A 19,891-nucleotide genomic window follows, 5' to 3' on the forward strand; every position below is an offset into this window, starting at 1 on the left:
GTTTCATAGAGACTATTTCAAGCATCAAAATAATTCGGTGATTTTACTGAAGTTTTGTTCAAGTCATTTTTTTCTACTAATATTCTCATTATTATTTATTTTTTTAGCGGATTGTTTTGTTGTTGTTATATGCCTATTACTGTTAAGTGACCATTATTTTTTAAGGCATTATTATTATTGTTATTATTATTATTATTATTATTATTATTATTATTATTATTATTATTATTATTATTATTATTATTATTATTATTATTATTATTTTGTCAAGTAATAATGACTAGATTCACATACATTATGTGTGGAGAAGTGGGGAATCCGGGGTTCAAACCTCGGCCTCTGCAGAAATTATCTCTAGCAGCTACCAACTGAGCTACACTTACGGGACAAGACATTTTTTTTATTATTATTAGTCAATTTGATATTATAGATTTATAATATTTTTTAATCCACGGGTCATTTTGAATTTTTCTTAAAAATTGATACGATAATTTCAAATCTGAAAATCGCATGAAGTCCGTTGAAATCTTAAAAATTTGTATTATAAATCCATTAAAATCATGTGCTCAAAATCCTGATTGTAAAAAGTCCTTCGAAAAAAGTCTTTTAAAATCCAATAAAATCAATATAATCTCACAAAATCTTTTAAAATCTTCAAGATTTTGTTTGCCAAAATAGTCTTTTAAAATCTCAATCCAATACACCCCCTAAGTGTATAAAAATAATGATGATAATAATTGACCGGAAGAAACAGGACTAATACCTCAAATTCGTCCTTGAATTTTATAAAATCGGCCAAATTTGTCCCTGAATTTTGCGAAATAGCTATTTAGTCCCTGAATTTACAAAATGTCAATCAAATCAGTCCCTCCGTTAAGTTGGTCTGTTAACGGAGGTGACGTGTAACGTTAACCTCTTACAAAGCTTACCACGTCAGATGCCACGCAAGCAGAGATCAAATTGATTGATTTACAGAAAATTGCCAAAGGACCAAATTGATGGATTTTCAGCAGAAAATTGCCAACGGCTCTTTCTCCTCTCTCTCATTAACGGCTCTTTCTCGTCTTCTTCATTAACGTCTCTTTCTTCCCCGAATATATAAATTTGGAACCATAATGTTATAATTTGTCACCTAGAGTTCAAAATCCCCCAAAATTCTTCCATGAATTGATGTCAATGTTCTTCCCCAATTCAAAAAACTTAAAACCCTAATTTTTTTATTCAATTTGAAATTCAAAAATCAGTGGTCATTGTTGAAGATTCGGTGTTCAGAAATGATGGGGGGTGGGCGTATGGGCAAAAACAATTACAACAGTCGGTCTTCATCTCCAAGCTCTATGTACAATGATGAGGTGAGAGTGCTTCAATCATATCGATCCTAAAATTCGTGAAAATACCATCAAATAGGTCCTTGAATTTTCACAACAGATATCACTGTGATCCTTGGTGCATACATTTGCTGAACAAAGTAAAAAGTAATAGACAGACACTTTGATTATAAAAAGACAAACATTTGCATACCATCATAAGTCATATATTTGATGTTCATAAGTCATTACATAGCCATCAAGTCATCAAATCATTTGATGTTCTTAAGTGATTACATATCCAAAAAAGCATAAACTAAACAAGTCCAAAAAACAATAATTAAACTTGTCCAAAAGCATAATTTAAACAAGCATCAATGCTTTGGAAATCCTGGAGTTGGGATAAACTCCATGTATTGGGATTAAGTAGAAGCGGATGACCCGTAATTTGGATTTGGAACTCTAATAACTCTAGGAGCAGTTGGATTTTGTGGAGCATGACCCCTCAGTGGTGTTTGTTTATGCCTGTCATTTGAAATCACTGGTCATCTCATGCCATTTTTCCTTGTACTCATTCCTTGAAATAAAATCAATCAAATCAGACCTGAAATTATAACACTATCCATCAAATCAGTCCTTAAATTATCACAATAAGTATCAAATCGATCCTTATCATAGAGGGGTATAATTGAAAACACATAAAAAATGACACTGAAAAGTTAAATCTCGAATTTTTACCATTTCCATCAATTTAGTCCTTGTACATGTGGCTGCCTTGTTGACACGTGTACATGACAACACAACATGCAAGCGGACACGACATCACCACTAACGGAGCTTTTGGACGGAGGGACCATTTTGATGGACGTCTGTAAAATTCAAGGACTGAATAGATATTTCGCAAAATTCATGGACGAATTTGCCTGATTTTTTAAAATTCAAAGACGAATTTGAGGTATTAGTCGAAGAAACAGAGTGAAAAAGAAAGTTGAAGGGAGAAGATAACAGAGAAAAGATCCTATCAGAAAAGAAAGATCTCGTTTTTTTTTTTTTTTGGATTACAAGAGGGCTAATGCCCAAAGAAAAAAAACAACTACCGCTTAACTAACCGCGGTGTGGAAATACCAATAGAGTCAGCTAACATTAACAAACTAATTTGAGCAGGACAATGCTCATATAAAACCAAGGAAAAACCCCCCTCACAAGCCATATTTGCCAATGCGTCTGCACAAGCATTTGCTTCTCTGTAGGAGTGTCGAATTCGGACCTCCCAATTCAAACTTAGCAGCGTCCTAATATTTTGCAAAAGACTCCAAGCTGCAGCTGAACCCCCTTTTGTCGAAGTAATAGTTGAGACTACTACCGAAGAGTCCACGTGAAGCTCCAATTTTTGAATCCCACGTGCACTAGCAATTTTCAAACCTTCAAAGACTCCCCATAATTCTGCAATATAAGCATTACAGCAGCCCAAACCTTTTGAGAAACCACACATCCAATCACCATTTTCTCCCCTGATAACTCCTCCACAACCAGCAAAAAGGCCACCTTTAGAAGCTCCATCTGTATTAAGCCTTATCCAACCATTTTCCGGAGGCTGCCAACGAATATGCTCTTCTACAAAAGTACTCACACTCGCTGCCCTGCTGCTACAAATATGAGAATTATAGAGTTGGGAGTGAACATGAATATTCAGCCAAGGAGAATGAGGCAAAACAAAATTCCCTTCATGAACCATTTTGTTGCGCCAATACCATAAAGTATGAGTTGTTGTTGCCCAAAAATCTTTCCAATGTGGTTTGCTGAGATTAAAATCAATCCATGCATCAAAATCTGCCTCAAAGAAATCAGTACGAAACTGCTCCGGAACGGTGTTTAACCACACAACCATTGCTATCGGGCAATCTCTAAGCACGTGCAATGTGGTTTCTTCAATATCTGCACAATGATAACAATATGGAGAGCCCATATGCATGCTGCTAAGTCTGCTACGCGTCAACAATCTGTTATGCTTGATGAGCCATACAAAGTATCGAACTCGTTCCGGAGCTTTAATCCTCCACACACGGTTCCAATCTGAGTTATCATAATTGAAACTGAAATTGCAAAGATAATTATAGGCGAATGAGACTGAATAATCATCAACTGAACCACCCAAGCAAATACCAATATCCCTCCCATGCTCTACACTAGGAGGCGGAATAGCATGAATTTTGCGCAACACCTCATTAGGCAGCCAATGACATAACTGTTGGAAGTTCCATTCCCCATTATCGTCAACAAGGTCTGAAACCTTTGCATACCTCAAACTAGTAGGAATGGAGATGTCTAAATCAATAACACGCAACCCCGCCTCAATCCAACATTGCTCCCACGCTAGCACTGAGTTACCATTTCTGATGGACCAAAAAACCATGTCACGAAGGTTTGGCCACAAGTACACCAAATTTTTCCATAGACTAGAATCATTGGGTTTAGACACCACTAAATCCATATTCATGTTCTCCCTGTCATATTTACCTTTAAGAACTTGACACCACAATGCATTATCTCCATTCTTCAACTTCCAAGCTAGTTTCAAGAGACAAGCTTGATTCATTTCTTCTAGCCTTCTAATACCAAGACCCCCACATTGCTTTGGACACGTTACCACATTCCAATTAACAGCATGAATATGTCTTCTTAACTCACTATCACCCCAAATAAAGGCCCTTTGCAATTTTTGGATCTCGTGTAAACAAGATTTAGGAATAGCACAATTCATCATCGGATATGTGGGGATGGCTTCAATAACTGATTTAGCTAGTGTAACTCTACCCGCAAAAGAAAGTTGGCTTCTCTTCCATGAAGCTAGCTTGTTCCTTACTTGGTCAATAAGATAATAAAAATCCTTTCTTCTTGGAGCTTTTCCGGTGAGGGCCACACCAAGATAACGCCCCAACTCTGTAGTTTCTTTGAAACTAGAGATGCTAACGAGCAATCTTCTAGTCTCTCTAGTAACATTTCGAGAGAAGAAAACATTAGTCTTTTCAATGCTAATACTTTGACCAGAAAGGAGGCAAAATTTATTAAGCACCTCCATCACTACTTTCATTTGATACTCAGTAGCTTGGCCGAATAGTAATAAATCATCTGCAAACATCAAATGTGAAACCATAGGACCAGCTCTGCCCGCTTTTAAAGAAAGCCACTCACCTTTTTCAGCTGCCTCACTAATAAGATGGGACAACTTGTCCATACAAATAACAAATAAGTAAGGTGAGATAGGATCACCTTGCCTTAATCCTTTGCTAGGAGAGAAATACCGAGAACGAGAACCATTCCAAAGCACGTTTGTTTGCACTGACTTCACAGAGTGCATAATAACATTAATCAACTCCATTGGAAAACCAACCTCGATGAGTGTGTTATTGATAAAGCTCCAGCTCAATTTATCATAAGCCTTAGCTAAATCCACCTTGACAGCAAAGTATCCCATTTTACCATTCATTTTATTCATACTATGAATCATTTCTTGAGCCACAACAATGTTCTCATGAATACTCCTTCCAGGAATAAAACCTGTTTGATAAGGAGACACAATATGTGCAACACAGTCTTTAAGCCTATTCACAATGACTTTGCTTAAGATCTTATAAATAGTATTACACAAAGATATTGGACGGAACTGATTAACAAATTGGGGGTCTTGTACCTTCGGAATTAAGCAAATATCTGTAAAATTAACAGCAGTCAATTGATCAGGATTCAACCACAAATTCTTAATAAACTTACAGGTACTGCTTCCTATGATAGACCAAGATTTTTGATAAAATCCAGCCGGAAAACCATCTGGACCAGGAGCCTTCCAGGGAGCCATATTGAACACTGCTGCACGAATTTCTTCACTATCCAACGGTTGACGCAACTGATCTATAACCTCCAAATCCAAACTCGGAAAAGTAAAGGAAGTCTGAAACCAATCACTAGTCTCTACATTAGTGGTAAAAAGATCTTTGTAGAAATTATTTACCATATTTTTCACCTCTTCCACATTGTCTATCCATTGCCCTTCAGTGTCTCTAAGCATAGTAATATTATTCCGACGTCTCCTCTGAACTGTTTTCAAGTGATAATAGCGGGTGTTTCTATCCCCATCCACCAACCACTTAGCTCTAGATCTTTGGAACCACATAAGTTCTTCTTGGTGAAGAGTTTTGGACATTTCAATTTGGAGTTTTTTTTCCAATCTAACCAAGCCATTATGACCTCTGCCATTTTGAATACACTTCTGAATACCATTTATCCTTGCCATTAACTCATTCTTCCTTCGCTTAAGGCTGTCTGTTGTTTGTAGCTTCCAACAAGACACTTGACTTTGAAAATTATCTAAATTTTGCATCATGGTATTGTTATTATTCCACACAGATCGGATCATATCATTATAAGACTCTTCTAACAGCCATGCGCTCTCGAACCGAAACGGCTTGACTACCGATGAAAAGCAATTTCCGTATGGCAAAATGAGAATTGGATGGTGATCGGAAAAATCTAGACGCGACAAAGTCTTAACATACGCATTAGGAAAAGCAAGCCTCCAATACTCATTGCATAAAGCTCGGTCCAACCTCTCAAATATTCGACCCCCTCCATGAAAAACAGGGCCTCTCCAAGTAAATCTTGAGCCAACCACGCCCATATCCATTAAATGGCAGCCATCAATTCTATCTTTGAACTTGCTGCATTTGCAAAAAGAAGCCGGCACCCCTCCTTTCTTTTCATTTATATCAGCAATGTCGTTGAAGTCTCCTCCAACCAGCCACCTCTCCCTCATATCTGAGGCAATATTTTGTAACTCTTCCCATAACACTCTTCTATTATCTTCATTCGGGCTAGCATAGACCGGTGTAAAAAACCACTCACTACCTCCTTTAAGACAAATTTTAACATGCATGAATTGAAAATGTTTTTGAATTACATTCACATCCATCATATCACTTTTCCACCCAAAAGCTATTCCCCCAGCATAGCCCCTAACTTCAGTAAAATCATAACCATTATACCCCAACAAATTAAAAGTGTTCCTTAACTTCTCAGGGTCACATCTAGTCTCCAAAATAACTAAAATATCAGGTTTGTTAGCCACAACATACTGCTTACAAAACCTATAGAAAGCATTACTTGCAGCTCCTCTACAATTCCAAATCAAAATTTTGTTATTTTGTAAAATCATCAAAAACTGATTTATTGTGAGGAAGTAACCTTGGTCTCCAAGTTGGAATTACTTGGTGTTTCTTCAACAAGTACCATGTCTGAGTCGTCTGTCCCAGAGACACCACGATCATCTGCATCTTCAAAAACTTCATTGTCTGGCAAATACTGGATGTGTTCTGTTACATGCATTATGGGATTGGGAGCTGCTGCAGTATTTGGAGGTCGAGGGGGGTGTGGTAGTAATTCTGCACTTGGCCTCATTTCATTATTTTTGTCAGAGCCCAAGGCGGAATTTTTTTGAATCAAAGGCCCAACTGACGTAACAATTGGTTGCTCATGAATCATGTGTCTTGTTTTTTCCACGTGTTGCAATGCTTTGATGGTACTAGGAATAAGTTCTTCAATTCTGGTGTGGTCAACCAAGTCAGCGATGATTGCCTTGTTTTTAGCACCTGAAACATTCCTTCTTTTTTCTTTGACTATGCCACGTGATACTGCTGGGATGATTCTATTATTGTTGACTTGTGTATTACCTTTTTTACCTGTACCTTTTCTTTGTTTTGATTGCTCCACATTAGTTGCTCCACTAATTACTCCACTATGTCCTCCATGCAACAAGACCTCCTTTGGATATTTTTGCACCTCATAATTTGTTTCCACAATAATAGCCTCACCGTTACCCTTTGTTCCAATATTCTCAATGGTATCATTTTCCATATTAATTTCATTTAATTCAGGAACCTCCTCATTAAGAGTAATGAAGCGTGACCCATGATTTGTAACGCCAGCATTAACTGCAGTAGATGGAGCCCTACCACCTCCCTGCCCCGGCGTTGGTGCCTCCACCTCCTTACTCCGGCGGCTTCTCCTTGGTTTTTGAACGACCGTCCAAGGTCCCGGCATATCAGCAGCTTCTATCCTTGACACAGTGACTCCTTGGGCTCCGTCTATTCCATCTCCCTTCTCCACACAGTTGATAGTCTTCTCTCCACACCCTTCCTTATAATGCCCAAATTTCCCACAATTTAGACAGAGAAGATGGAGCCCTTCATACTCCACTTTATAGTGTCTGCCTTTGATACTAAACATAGCCAACAAGGGTTTGGTGAGATCCACTTCCACGCATAGCCTAGCATACTTTCCTCGTTCGCACATCAGTGTGTTTCTGTCCACCTTCACAGTTTTGCCAATACGGTTACCAATGAAGGTTAATATTCTGTCATCATAGTATTCAATAGGCAGTCCAGAAAACCGCACCCAAACTGCAACTTTCTCTATAGCATCACTTTTTGGACAGAAATTTGGACTCCATTCTCTGACTGATAAGTAATGATCATAAATTAACCACGGACCTTCCATCAACGCCGTGTGCTGATCCTCTTTGCATGTAAAGGTGGTTAGATAATAATCATTACCTAAATCCACAATATTGATCACACCAGACCTAGCCCACATTTGTTGAAGTCTGTTCTCTAGAGCTTTGTAACCGATCTTCCTTCCTAACATCTTCACAATGACTCCCCTCCTCCATGGCCTGAAGATTCTTTTCTCTTCTTTGTCAGAAAAGATAAACTCTGGACAGTCATAGTCTCCCACCTTTCCTTCCTCTATTTTCATTGCAACATAGCCCTCATCGACCACCTCTACCTCGTTATCTTCATCAGCTTCCTCCTCTGGTTGCTCCTTAGTCACCCTCTCTCCCGTAACCATTTCCTTGTAAGATGTTGTTTTTGCTAGACTACATGTTTCCAACTGTTTATGCCCAAATTCTTCATAGGCACTTGGCATGGATGCATCAGTTGTAAAACTATGTTCTCCTGCCTTAACTTTCTTAGTGCTGCGCTCCTTGAGATCATCTTCTTCTTTTTGGTTTTCACGAGTTTCAGACCCTAGCCCTAGCAGAGCCTCACCACCCAATGAAAGATCTCGTTTTCATTGGTCCAAATCTGAATAACATAAAAATCCACCAAAAAAATCAAACGCATTAATTTTTTACCGTTAACTAACTCTTTGAACTATCAAGTTTGAACAGAAATGTGCAAAATTGGTTTGGTTTGGGTTTGGTTGCAGAATGCACACGCGTGAGGGTTCAGATAATAAAACAGTGCTGACACAGAAACGGTTTCGGTTTCAGTTTCAACTTTCAAGTATTCCCACGAGGGGCACAATAGTTACATAGTTGAAGTGAAGACGTTTCAAGGTTCAAGTTTGTTAAGCTTATTTTTCATTGATTTCATTTTATTTATAAACAAAATCATACTTTCTCTAAATTTGTTTATAAGCTTATTTTTCATTGTTTTAATTTTATATAAGTTATAATAAGCACTAAAAGAACGGTGCTATACATCCCAAAATATTATCTAACGAAATGCACGAAATGCTCGCGAACGAGCATTACTTTTTAGGTAATTAAAATCGTATTTGTCCGGAAAACATGGGGATGTTGTTCTTATTTACTAAGTATGTTATTAAGTGGTTAGTCAAACAATTATACTAAATCCAATGGACATGAAGCTTTCATGGAAAATTCTATGGTGAAGTTGCGAAAATGACTTCTTTGGTGAAGTCAACCCTACAGCTAATAAGAACGTGCCACGTGTGTTAGTTATGTCATGTCATACTGGCGGATGCATGGTATGTACCGTGTACCTTCAGTCAAATTTAATTGTATTTTAGCCCTTAGATTTTTTGAACCATCAGATTAAGCACCTCACTAGTGTTATTGTGTTGCCTTTCACACTATATTTATTTATTTTATCCTTTTTGAATTTTTCTTCCTTCTATTTCAAAAAATATTTAAATAAACTTTTTTATGATAATCCTTTTTATAAAAAAAAATTCATTATTAAAAATAAATAAACCCTGGAAGATTATGAACATCATCACCATCTTCATGCCTTCATCATCTTCTTTATTGAACAAAAAACAAAATAGTCCTGATTTGTGTTATTAAAGTTTTCAGATCTATGTCGTAAAATTCAGCAATAGGCACAAAGATAGGATGAACGCGACCATGGCAGCAGTAATCCGGCGATGGTTTAAGAGTTGTTTGAACAACACACAACATTTTTTCAAACACCTGATTTTGTGATTTAAATAGGTAGGAAGGAAGAGGAGAATTAGAAGAGTATTGAAAACGAATTATAATCATCATTTTCGACGTTCAAAATAAGTATAAATCATCGGGTTCAATTTCGGGTGCCAATGGTCTGATTCGGGTTTAAACGACCCGGTTGGAGGTTGAAGACGACTTCCTCATTTTTTTAATCGGACTTTTTATTACAAATAGAAAAGAGCAAAGAAAAGTCCAAATAGATTGTATGCATTGCAGTGGTTTAGCGAATTTTAAAAAGGTTTGTGGTTGCGAGTACGATCCCTGCTTGCTCTCTATATTTTTTGACATGTTTTCCAATTCCTTTGTGGTTGCGTGTACGATCCCTGCTCTCTATATTTTTTGACATGTTTTCCAATTCCTTTCCAATTAATATGGTAGCAATTTTTTTTTTGAAGGAAAGCTAAGAAAAAAATCATGATAAAAAAATTAACGTGTGGGTTTCTTTCATTATAGACATAATTAAGCATTTATTAGATTTGTTATGCCTATTAATAATAGTAAATACCGAAATAAATGCGCAATTACTTTGGAACAGCTTTGAGTTGACTTTTGATTTTTATAGAAAAAAAAAATCAGAATTTGAAAAAATTGAAAGAATTTGAAAAAAATAAAAATTGAAGGATTAAGGTTTCGAACCGTGTACATAAAAGTTTAAAAACTAACCACTGTATCAAGTACTTATTTTAGTAATCAAGTGAAATATATTATATATTTATACTACTACTTATTGAAAGTTTGTAAATTCGAAAACAAATATAAAACTAAATTTATTGAAACAAATAATGCTAAAATTGAAGTAGCCGTTAATTTATTAAACCAAAAATTATTTAACAAATGGAGTGAAATATTTAATGGATATGATTGAAAGTATTACATATAGTTTGTTGAGATATTTACTCTACATAAAATATTAGGAATTCAATAAAAAGATTAAATAAAATATTTTGTAGATAAGATCAATAATTTGTTGAGATATTTATTTGAAATAAAATATTGATTTTAAAAAATAAAAATAATAAAAATATTGACAAGTAAATTTTGTACTTCTATAGCTTTATAGAAAAAAGTTAATCTAATTAAACGGTCTGGTTGATTATATTTGTTTCCATTTGTGACCTAGACCCTTTTCAGTCGTCGGATAAGTGTACTTCTCGGTTAACTAGGTTTCTAAAGGGATATTTTGTCAGATCGACTTGAATTATGTTAGCTTTTTCTTCGTTTTCTCCTAAGCTGAAAACACTGATAAGAAGCAAATAGAGTTCTGCTTCTGAGGTGATGTTCAGGACTAACTTGCAACGGATAAGAACAGAGAGAGAGAGAGAGAAGAAAGACACAAAACAATTATACAGGTTCCTTCCACAAACCGGAAGTAGTCCTGTCCCCCTTGCACATCTGATTACAACTGCTCACTGCTAAACTTAGCAAGAGACTTCAAATTGTTCAAGCACAACTGCAAGAGACTTCATATGCTCCTGAACACAATCAAGAGACTTCTAATGCTCAATCACAATTGCAAGAGACTTCTAATCAAACAAAATTACAAAGAAAAATGTTTGAGATGGAACACTTGATATACAATCAGTGGTGTTCACAATACAAATCAGATACAGACTCTTAAGACTCTAGAATTTCTAAGATATGAAAGTTTATAAGAAATTCTAAGTGAACTTTTGAATGCAGAACAATTTCAGCAGATTTTTGGCACTTGTAAATTGTTGTTGAGTCCTTATGTTCTACACACCAAACTCTAAGTCTTCACTCCTTTATATAGAGGTGTGAAAGAGACGTTGTGAAATTGCCAGCACATCAAAAAGAGTCGTTTGAAGCTTTTGATTAATCATTAATGATCTTTTGCCTGATATGGTTGTTGTCCTATGAAGGATCAATTTCAAATCTATTCCCATTGTGAAGGAACATCATTGCAGGCAGAGCTGTTTTTCTTGTCTTGTAGCAGAGACAAAAACAGAGTAGTGGAGGTAGTGGTTGTACACTTCGTACAATTGTACTTTGTCAACGCTCTTTAAAGAACAAGCATCCAATGCCTTCAAATCCTTTCAAAATGATCGTTGCTTTACACTTCCAGTCTTCTGCAATGCTTAGAATTCTGAAGGGATAGTTTGTCAGATGAACTTACCAATCAGATTCCGATCTGAAAAATTCCAGTTCTTACTTCCTTCTTACTCTATTAAGGTCATATTCAAAGGTCTGATTGATTATATTTGTTTCCGTTTGTGACCTAGACTCTTTTCAGTCGTCGGACAAACGTACTTCCCTGTTGACTTGGTTTATAATGTGATAGTTTCTCAGATCGACTTACACCGAAGATTCTGATTTCCGAAATTCCAATTCCTACTTCGTTCATATTCTAATATGGTCATACTCAACGGTCTGATTGATTATATTTAATATCGTTAGTCTATTTGGTCCGTTTTGATCGTTGGATCAATGTCCTTCCATGTTGACTAGGTTTCAAATGTGATAGTTTGTCAGATCGGCTTACACCGAAGACAAACCTTTAATAGTTCATTATTATTTTAAAAATATCTCCAAAAGAAATTTATTTATTTTTTTGAAAGAAGAAAATTTTTATGTACCGATATTAGAAAGTCGATATGATAAAATTTTAAAAACTCATGACCATTTCAAAATATCAACATTAATAAATGTTTTTTATTAAATATTTTTTATTTTATATGAAAAACACCGTTAAATATTTGCGCTGCACTTGTTGTAAATTTTATATATCGATATGATAAAAGCTTAAAAACTCATAATTTTTTTTAAATGTGATCATTTTTTTTTTGAACAAGCTTTGAAAAGTAAATGTGATCATTAGTAATATTTTTTGTCAAATAGCCGTTCACTTTTTAAGAATGTGATCATTTTAGTCAAAAAAGAATGTGATCATTAATAATATTTTTATTAATTAAGTTGATAAGTCATTTTTTTAGAGGAAGTTGATAAGTCATTTGTTAATAGACTTATTAATTTAAGGATTAAGTAAAGAAAAAATAAAGATGTACCGTGAACCAAATAATTACAAAACACTCACCCTATTCTTTAAATTTTAAATCGCTGATAATAGAGACAAATATCGTGATTAGCTTGTGAGTTTAAAAATTGGTATCACTGACCGGAGCAATCTAGTTAAATCTACTTGATGAAATTAGTAGTTATTGATTGATAGGAACATATTCTCAATACCAATGAGGAGAGATTGGACACTACACATCATTAATAATTTCTTGTTTAAAAAAAAAAACGGATCTGCATCATACTTTCCAGGGTTAATTATGTTTCTAGTCCCTATAAAATAGCGACCTTGTAAGTTTAGTCCTTACTTAATTTTAATAGCATTTTTAGTCCCTATAGAAAAAATTTACTTATAATTTTAGTCCCTGCTAAAACAAAGTTTGATTAATTATCCTTAAACTCTTAAATTTTTGAACGATTTTTTTGAGACAAGATTAGAACACTATGAAAGGTTCGTTTACTAAAATTTAGAATTTTCAGACATGAAATGAATTAAATATGAATTTTTTAAAACGACAAAAGTTAAAGATAAAATGTAATAAAATCTGGATGTAGAAATTAAATTTTGCGATAATTTTTTGCGGATGAACTTTTAGTAATGTTCTAAACATGTCTGCAAAAAATTGTTCAAAAATTTAAGAGTTTAAGCATAAATTAAACAAATTTGAATTGAGTAGGGACTAATACTCAGGGCAAAAAAACAAAATTAGGGACTAAAAATGCTATTAAAATTAAGTAAGGACTAAACATACAAGGTCGCTATTTTATAGGGACTAGAAACATAATTAACCCTACTTTCTATCGATAAAATTAGTTTACAAAATAAAAATAGGAAAAAGCAGGAAAATGAAGAGAGAATTAACATGATAGCATTAGATCTATGTTTAATGCCACAAAGGTGCTGCAAAACATTTATTAAGAAAACTTAGAGAGTCATAGAAAAAAATGAAAGAAAGACAATCAGAGAGTGGAGGGAGGCATCGCAGACCTTCATTAAAGAAGGGTCTTTTGTTGCAATTATTTCTTGGGTCTTGCTAACAAGTGCCCTAAAAGCATTGTTTAAGGAACCCAAAAAATGAAACTATGTCAAACACTTTTAAAAGTCATAACTGTACAATTTCCAATGCAAAAATTGCCACTTTTAGATGCTTAAACAATGCCCTTAGGGAACTTGTTAGCATTTTCATTATTTCTTTGGTATTTTTATTTTTTTGGAAATGTTAACGGGTACTCTCAAGACACTTTAAATAATTTTTTTAATGAAAAGTTGTGTATTGAATACATTGAAAATTGTAATAGTTGACTTTTAATTAAAATAATTACTTCATCCGTTTTAAAATGAGTGTCGTTTTAGGCTTTTACACACATATTAAGAAATGCAATGATTAGAAGAAAGAGAATTGTTATTTTAACAAATTATCCTTATTAACTATTGGTTAGTTTTAAAAATAATACTTTGGAAGTAGTGTGCAGAGTATTAATTGGAGTGTACAATTGGAAAGAAAAAGTTATTATTGCATTGGAAACTGAAAGTGACATTCATTTTGAAACATTTTTTTTTGGCTAAAGCGACACTCATTTTGAAACGGAGGGAGTATTAAATTTGGGATGCTTAAAGAGTGCCCGGAGCACTCATTAACAATACATTTTTGTCATACCCCAATTTTTGACCTAAGACCCCATTTTTTTTTGTCTTTTGGCCCAGAATATTATTTTGCCTATTTAGGAAAAATTTTGGGAGAGGTATTTTAATCCAGAGTTCTCTGATCCAAAATTTATCAATAATGTTGTTCTACTTTTTTTGTCTTTAAAATACCTCGTTTTTTTTTTTCATTCAAGGACAAATTTCAAAAATCACAAAAATAGGTTTTAATTTGTTTAATTTTATTATTTTTGATCGTTATTAATTTCCCCCAAAAAAGAGGAAAATAAAAGAAACATAAAATGAGATTGGCTTTATCAAGAAAGATCTAGAGCATAAACCAAAACATTCTCTAGAACATTGTCCAGAACGTTCTAGTCATACTACAAATGAAATAAAGTGACATCATCAAAGTGACATCATCAAGTGACATCACTAAGATGACATCACATGACAACTTGCTCCCAATAGCTCAAAAACTTAATCTCTAAGCTTCCATTTTAGCTTGATCCCCAAGTGTCTTAACATCTATAAATAAAGAGAGTTTTGGAGAGAGAAAAAAAAAAGGAGAAGAAGCTTTGAGATAGAGAACAAAAAAATAGCAACACACCACTACACATTTTTTTAGTCTTAACATGTTTCTTTTCTTCACCATCAACAACAAAACCACCACTCAAACCACCATTAAAAAAAAAAAAAACACCACATAAACCACCATTAAAACCACAATAAAAATTACACAATCATCACTACAAATCAACATAAAACCACCATAAATCAACACAAAAAAAAGACATACTATCACTACCAAAAACAAAACAACCCTCATTTTTATTTTCTTTCTCCTATTCTCCCCACAAAGGTATATCATCTTCCCTTTTCCTCTTTCCTCCTTCTTCTTCTCATTTTCTCTTCTTTCCTTTCCTATTTCCTTCTCTATCTTTTCATTTATTTTACACTAAATACACACATCTTAATATAGAGTGTTATGGTCCTAAACTAACTGTTAATATTATATTTTTGTTTAATTTAATTATTCTCCAGAACAATCTGGTTCTTGTTAATTAAATTAATTCAGAGTGCTCTGGTCCTAACCAAATCTTAATATTATCTTGCAATTAAGTTAAATCACTCTCCAGAATAATCTGGTCCTAATTAATAATCAAATTAATCTAGAGTTCTCTGGTCCAAAATTTATCAATGATATTGTTCTACTTTTTTTATCTTTATATTTCTCCAGAATATTCTGGTCCGTGTTAAAATAACTTCATAATTTAGCTTAACATCATTTTTCTCATTCTGCTTATATAATCATTCTCCAGAGCACTCTGGATTATAAAGTAAAATAAATGACAAGAGTAAGGAAGAGAGAATAACACAGGAAAGCTATCCTCGTTCACCAAATTCGGCTACTTCCAGTCCCCACACTTCGTGTGAGATTATCCACTATAGTATTAAGTTGGTAGAAACTTCTAACCAACACTATAAGGTCTTGATCACACCAGATCAGTCCGTAACCCTTGTATTATCAACCTCAACAGGCTTCTTACAATTCTTTGCACTAGCAAAAGAAAGGTTGGAATTTTCTATCTCAAACTATTAAGCCCAATAGACTTGAGAACTAATGTCACGCTTTGTATGGTGATTGGTTTTGTGTTGGTCTTGATATTTCAACACATGAAACTTTTACAAACACAAACTCAAAAGGATAATGGTACAAATAAATATAGTGCTTTTTGAGAGAATGATTGAGAGATTGATTGCTTTTGAGAGATAAGTGCTTTTTTATTTCAAACTCTTGCCTTAAACCTTCAATGACCTCTTCTATTTATAGAGCACGAATAGCCTTTGAGGACAGGTCACAAAAGAGCTGTTTGAATCCATTTCAAACTAAAAAATGCGCTCCAAAAGTTGCTTGGGGAACAAGTGTGCAAGCTGTCTTCAGAGAACGTTCTCAAGAACGTTTTTCAGTGATCAACCAAAACTTGGGCATGAAGCAACACGTTTTTGCAAGGTGTCTATGAGCTGTTTGCCTTCTTTCAGAAACTTGGCGGCCACTTGAGATGATGTTTTCTTGATGTCATTGTATGATGTCATAGAGTGACTCCTTTGATGATGTCATGTGAAAATATCATTTGAAGAAACTTTCCTTAATGGACCTTTTTCCATTCATTCCTTAATGGGTCGAAAATCTTATGGGGCCTATTTAGATTTTATTCCTTTGTAGTCTTGTGGTCCATGTGCACATATTTGTCAATGATTGTATTAATTTATTTTTGCCTTTAAAAGCTTCAAAAGAGTCTTTATCCTTAAGATCTTTTATTCCCATCTTTAGTGAGACAAAGAATCAATTTCCATTGATGTAGATATTGAATGTGTACAAAAGTTCCCATTTGTCTATTTGCTTGCTCTTGATATTTCGATGGAAACACTTTTTGTGATCATTTTGCGAGGCAAGAACGTTCTCAGGATCATTCTTATGAAACATGCTCACAAAATTCATTAGTAGATAACAAGATAAAATTTGTTTGTTATCTTTAAAACATCAAAAGAGGATTTTGCTTTCAACACATACCAACTGAGCTAAGCTCATAAGGACATGTAATCTCTCAATTTGAATGAATGAATATCATTTTGTTTTTGTAAAAAAAAAACGACACCGACAATAATACAATATAACAAAAAAATATAATTTAAATTCTTTTTTTTAATGACACCAACAACAATTTTATCATAGAAAAATTTGTTTAAGGGTATAATTGAAATGATGAATAAGTAAGTATAAATATACTCATCCAGTTGTTAGACTATATTTTTGAAGACTATCTTTAAACGTAGTCAAAGTAAGTTGACCCTATAATCAAAGAAATAAAGATTGCTCATGGGTCTTTATCGAAGTTGGACTTGCTGGGAACACGTGTTTCAGTTCGACGGACAAAGCCTATCGAAGAGCAGTTATTGCTTTGGATAAAGGTAAGCAGCAGCCATTTTCAAAAGGAGCGTTCGAAATTCAAATTGAATGGATAGGACTTGTTAGTTTTCTGCAGTTATAGGTTTGAATTCGAATTTAGGTGGTTATTTCTATTTGTATAAATAGTAGTTTTTCCCAAGGAAAAGTGGTCACAATTCAATCATACAAAAAAACTAACACTCAAATTATTCGTATGGAAGTGAGAAACGAGTCACAAGTTGCAATGTATGAATCTGTTTACCAATTTACATTCAATCTGTAACACCCATACTAGACGTATCTAGAAAGTTTAGCATGTGCGTTAGTTTAGTACTAGATTCATTAAAAATTTACAACATAAAAACTTCGAATGAATATCGTATACAACAAATGCGTTCGTACAATAAGATTACAACTCAACTTTTCTAAAATATGATAAAGGCATCCTTGAATATCCATATCTTGCTGCAGCTGGTACGAACGAACACTTGCTGAAACATCCATCCGGCTATATGCTCAGTGAGTTCCACCTAACCCTAGGCTATAGGATTGGGATGAGACATAATGTCTCAGCGAGTTCCACCTAACCCTAGGCTATAGGCAACCACGAGGGAAACCTATGGTCACCACGTGTCTACAATACAACCTGTCGGTTGATTATACATGTGTGGGGACTTGCTTTCTTAGACGACTGTGCTTGCTAGGGCCGTCTTAATATTCTTAACTTGTTATAGGCTTCTCTTCTTATACGTATCATGGCGGTTAAGGGAAACTAAAACCGCATTGCCAAGAATACGCTATACGTATCGAGGCCTAACACATACTACTATCATGACACGCTTATAAACCGGACGATTAGGGGAAACCTAGGTTCATCACCGACATATCTTTATTTACTTGCTTCTACTTGCTTAATATGTTGTATCTAAAAAATATCATCTCTTATCACAAAAGTGATTCTTACTATCTTACTACTTCTTGACGAACTACACCAAGTCTTTATTTGTTCTTGACGATCTACGTCAAGGCTCTATAAAATACATATACATGTATAATAAATATGCATAGTCAGCTTCATTGATTATGTTAGCGTGTAACAAACAACATTATCTGAGTTCATTTTACGGATTAGTCCCGGGTGGAGTAACCCCGGAAGTTAATCCCTTACTACCGGTGAAATACTTAGCAAGAGCGCACCGGACTCCCTTAGTGACGTGCGGGTCCCTTACGGCTTACCCCGTTCCCCTTGGAGAACCTTTTATATCCAACCTTGGAAGGAATATAAAAGACATGACATGTTAACTTAGTGAAATGCGGCTCACTTGCGGCTTAACCATTCCCCTTGTGGAACCCCATGAATCCACTTTGGATAACAAGAGACATGACACTCTTATTAGAATCTTAGTCTTATGCATGTATGATGGTTAAACCTATTCATACTATCTCTTTTACCTCGGATCCTTAAACGATCCCACTAGAGGTAAACTTATATGCTTGCTTAACTTACTTCGTGAATAGATATCAATCGATTCACGTCTTGCCATACTCGTATGACACTTTGCTTCTATGAGAAGATAATACTCTTTATCACCTCGCGTCTTATCAAACATATCTCTAATGCATATCATTCTATTTCTTTCTAACTACTCTAGTTCTTGACAAGCTATGTCAAGGCTCTACTTTCATTCTCTTCCTGAATGATTATCTTGCTACCCGATTCTTATCGTACTATTCTCTCATTTGCCATGCTTTGTTAACTTATCAAATACTTGCTTCTTTCTTAAGAAAACCTTGCAAAAGATTATCAAATAGGACCTTGGTTTGAGGGGTTAAATCTTATAAAAATACCACACGACAAAAAACGCACGCAAAACTGCCAAAAAACTGCCCGAAACGAGCCAACAACACGCTTTGGTGCTGTCAGCTCGCCATGGCGAGTTGGTGGCGAGTAACCACTCACAGCGGCGAGTAGGACCCCCTGTTCTGACTTCCAGCTCGCCTCGCGAGCTACCAGCTCGCTGTGGCGAGTTGTGACAGTCCAACACTTGTAAAAATGGTGTTTTTGACCCAAAAGCCTCAAAACCAAGTATCTCTATGCATATTATGACTCTAGTGGTCATAGAAAACCTGTAAAACATCTTTATAGCAAGTATTCACATGGTTAGCAAGCATGGCATAAAAAGGGGTAACTAAACTCTTATGTAAAAACCCTAGAAATCATAGTTATCTTACACAAGTAAAACACATAATCCCAAGGGTGGAGAACTAACTAAGGAACTCACCTAATATTGCAGTATCAATCAAACTTACAACCTTCTTGCTCAAGCTCAAACCCTAAATCTTGATCTTGATTCCAAGTTTGTCCTCAAGCTTCGAATCAAACCCATGGTTAATCCTTGCTAGATAAGTTGCTAACATCCATAATGATCCACCAAGCTTTCAAGCATAATCATCACTTCACAAAGAACCCTAACTTTGATCCACTTGTTTTATTGTACTTATGATCTCATAAAAGAAACATTGCTTTACTTGAATCAACAAAGAAACCATAACATAAACAAACCCTAGCCTCAAGGACTTCTCTTGGTGAGGAGAAGAAGTAGTGAAATTAACCAAGGCTTCTAGTTGTTCTTGAGGGAGGAGAAGAAGAAAAC

The 19,891-nt window shown here is 34.9% G+C and overlaps 1 protein-coding gene across 1 annotated transcript; it reads right to left on the reverse strand.

Annotated features, from left to right (window-relative positions):
• Positions 1–2,400: 2,400 nt before the first annotated feature.
• On the reverse strand, positions 2,401–18,781 carry LOC146906444 (uncharacterized). Its single transcript, XM_085728828.1, has 3 exons — positions 18,745–18,781; positions 6,546–8,422; positions 2,401–6,435 (listed from the first exon to the last, which is right to left on the reverse strand). Exons 1-3 carry the CDS (start codon positions 18,779–18,781, stop codon positions 2,401–2,403), a joined length of 5,949 nt encoding a protein of 1,982 aa, XP_085584954.1.
• Positions 18,782–19,891: the final 1,110 nt, after the last annotated feature.

The sequence above is a fragment of the Medicago sativa genome, chromosome 7 (assembly GCF_051527215.1).
Source record: "Medicago sativa cultivar Bolivia chromosome 7, Bolivia_mono, whole genome shotgun sequence".
NCBI classification, from domain to species: domain Eukaryota; kingdom Viridiplantae; phylum Streptophyta; class Magnoliopsida; order Fabales; family Fabaceae; genus Medicago; species Medicago sativa.

Coding starts and splice junctions, on each gene's coding strand:
- LOC146906444 (XM_085728828.1), bottom strand. CDS start 18,781: ATGGCAAGACGTGAATCGATTGATATCTATTCACGAA. Junction 8,423..18,744: donor GATTGATATCTATTCACGAA/GTAAGTTAAGCA, acceptor AATGAAAACGAG/ATCTTTCATTGGGTGGTGAG. Junction 6,436..6,545: donor ATTCCAACTTGGAGACCAAG/GTTACTTCCTCA, acceptor TTTTGTAAGCAG/TATGTTGTGGCTAACAAACC.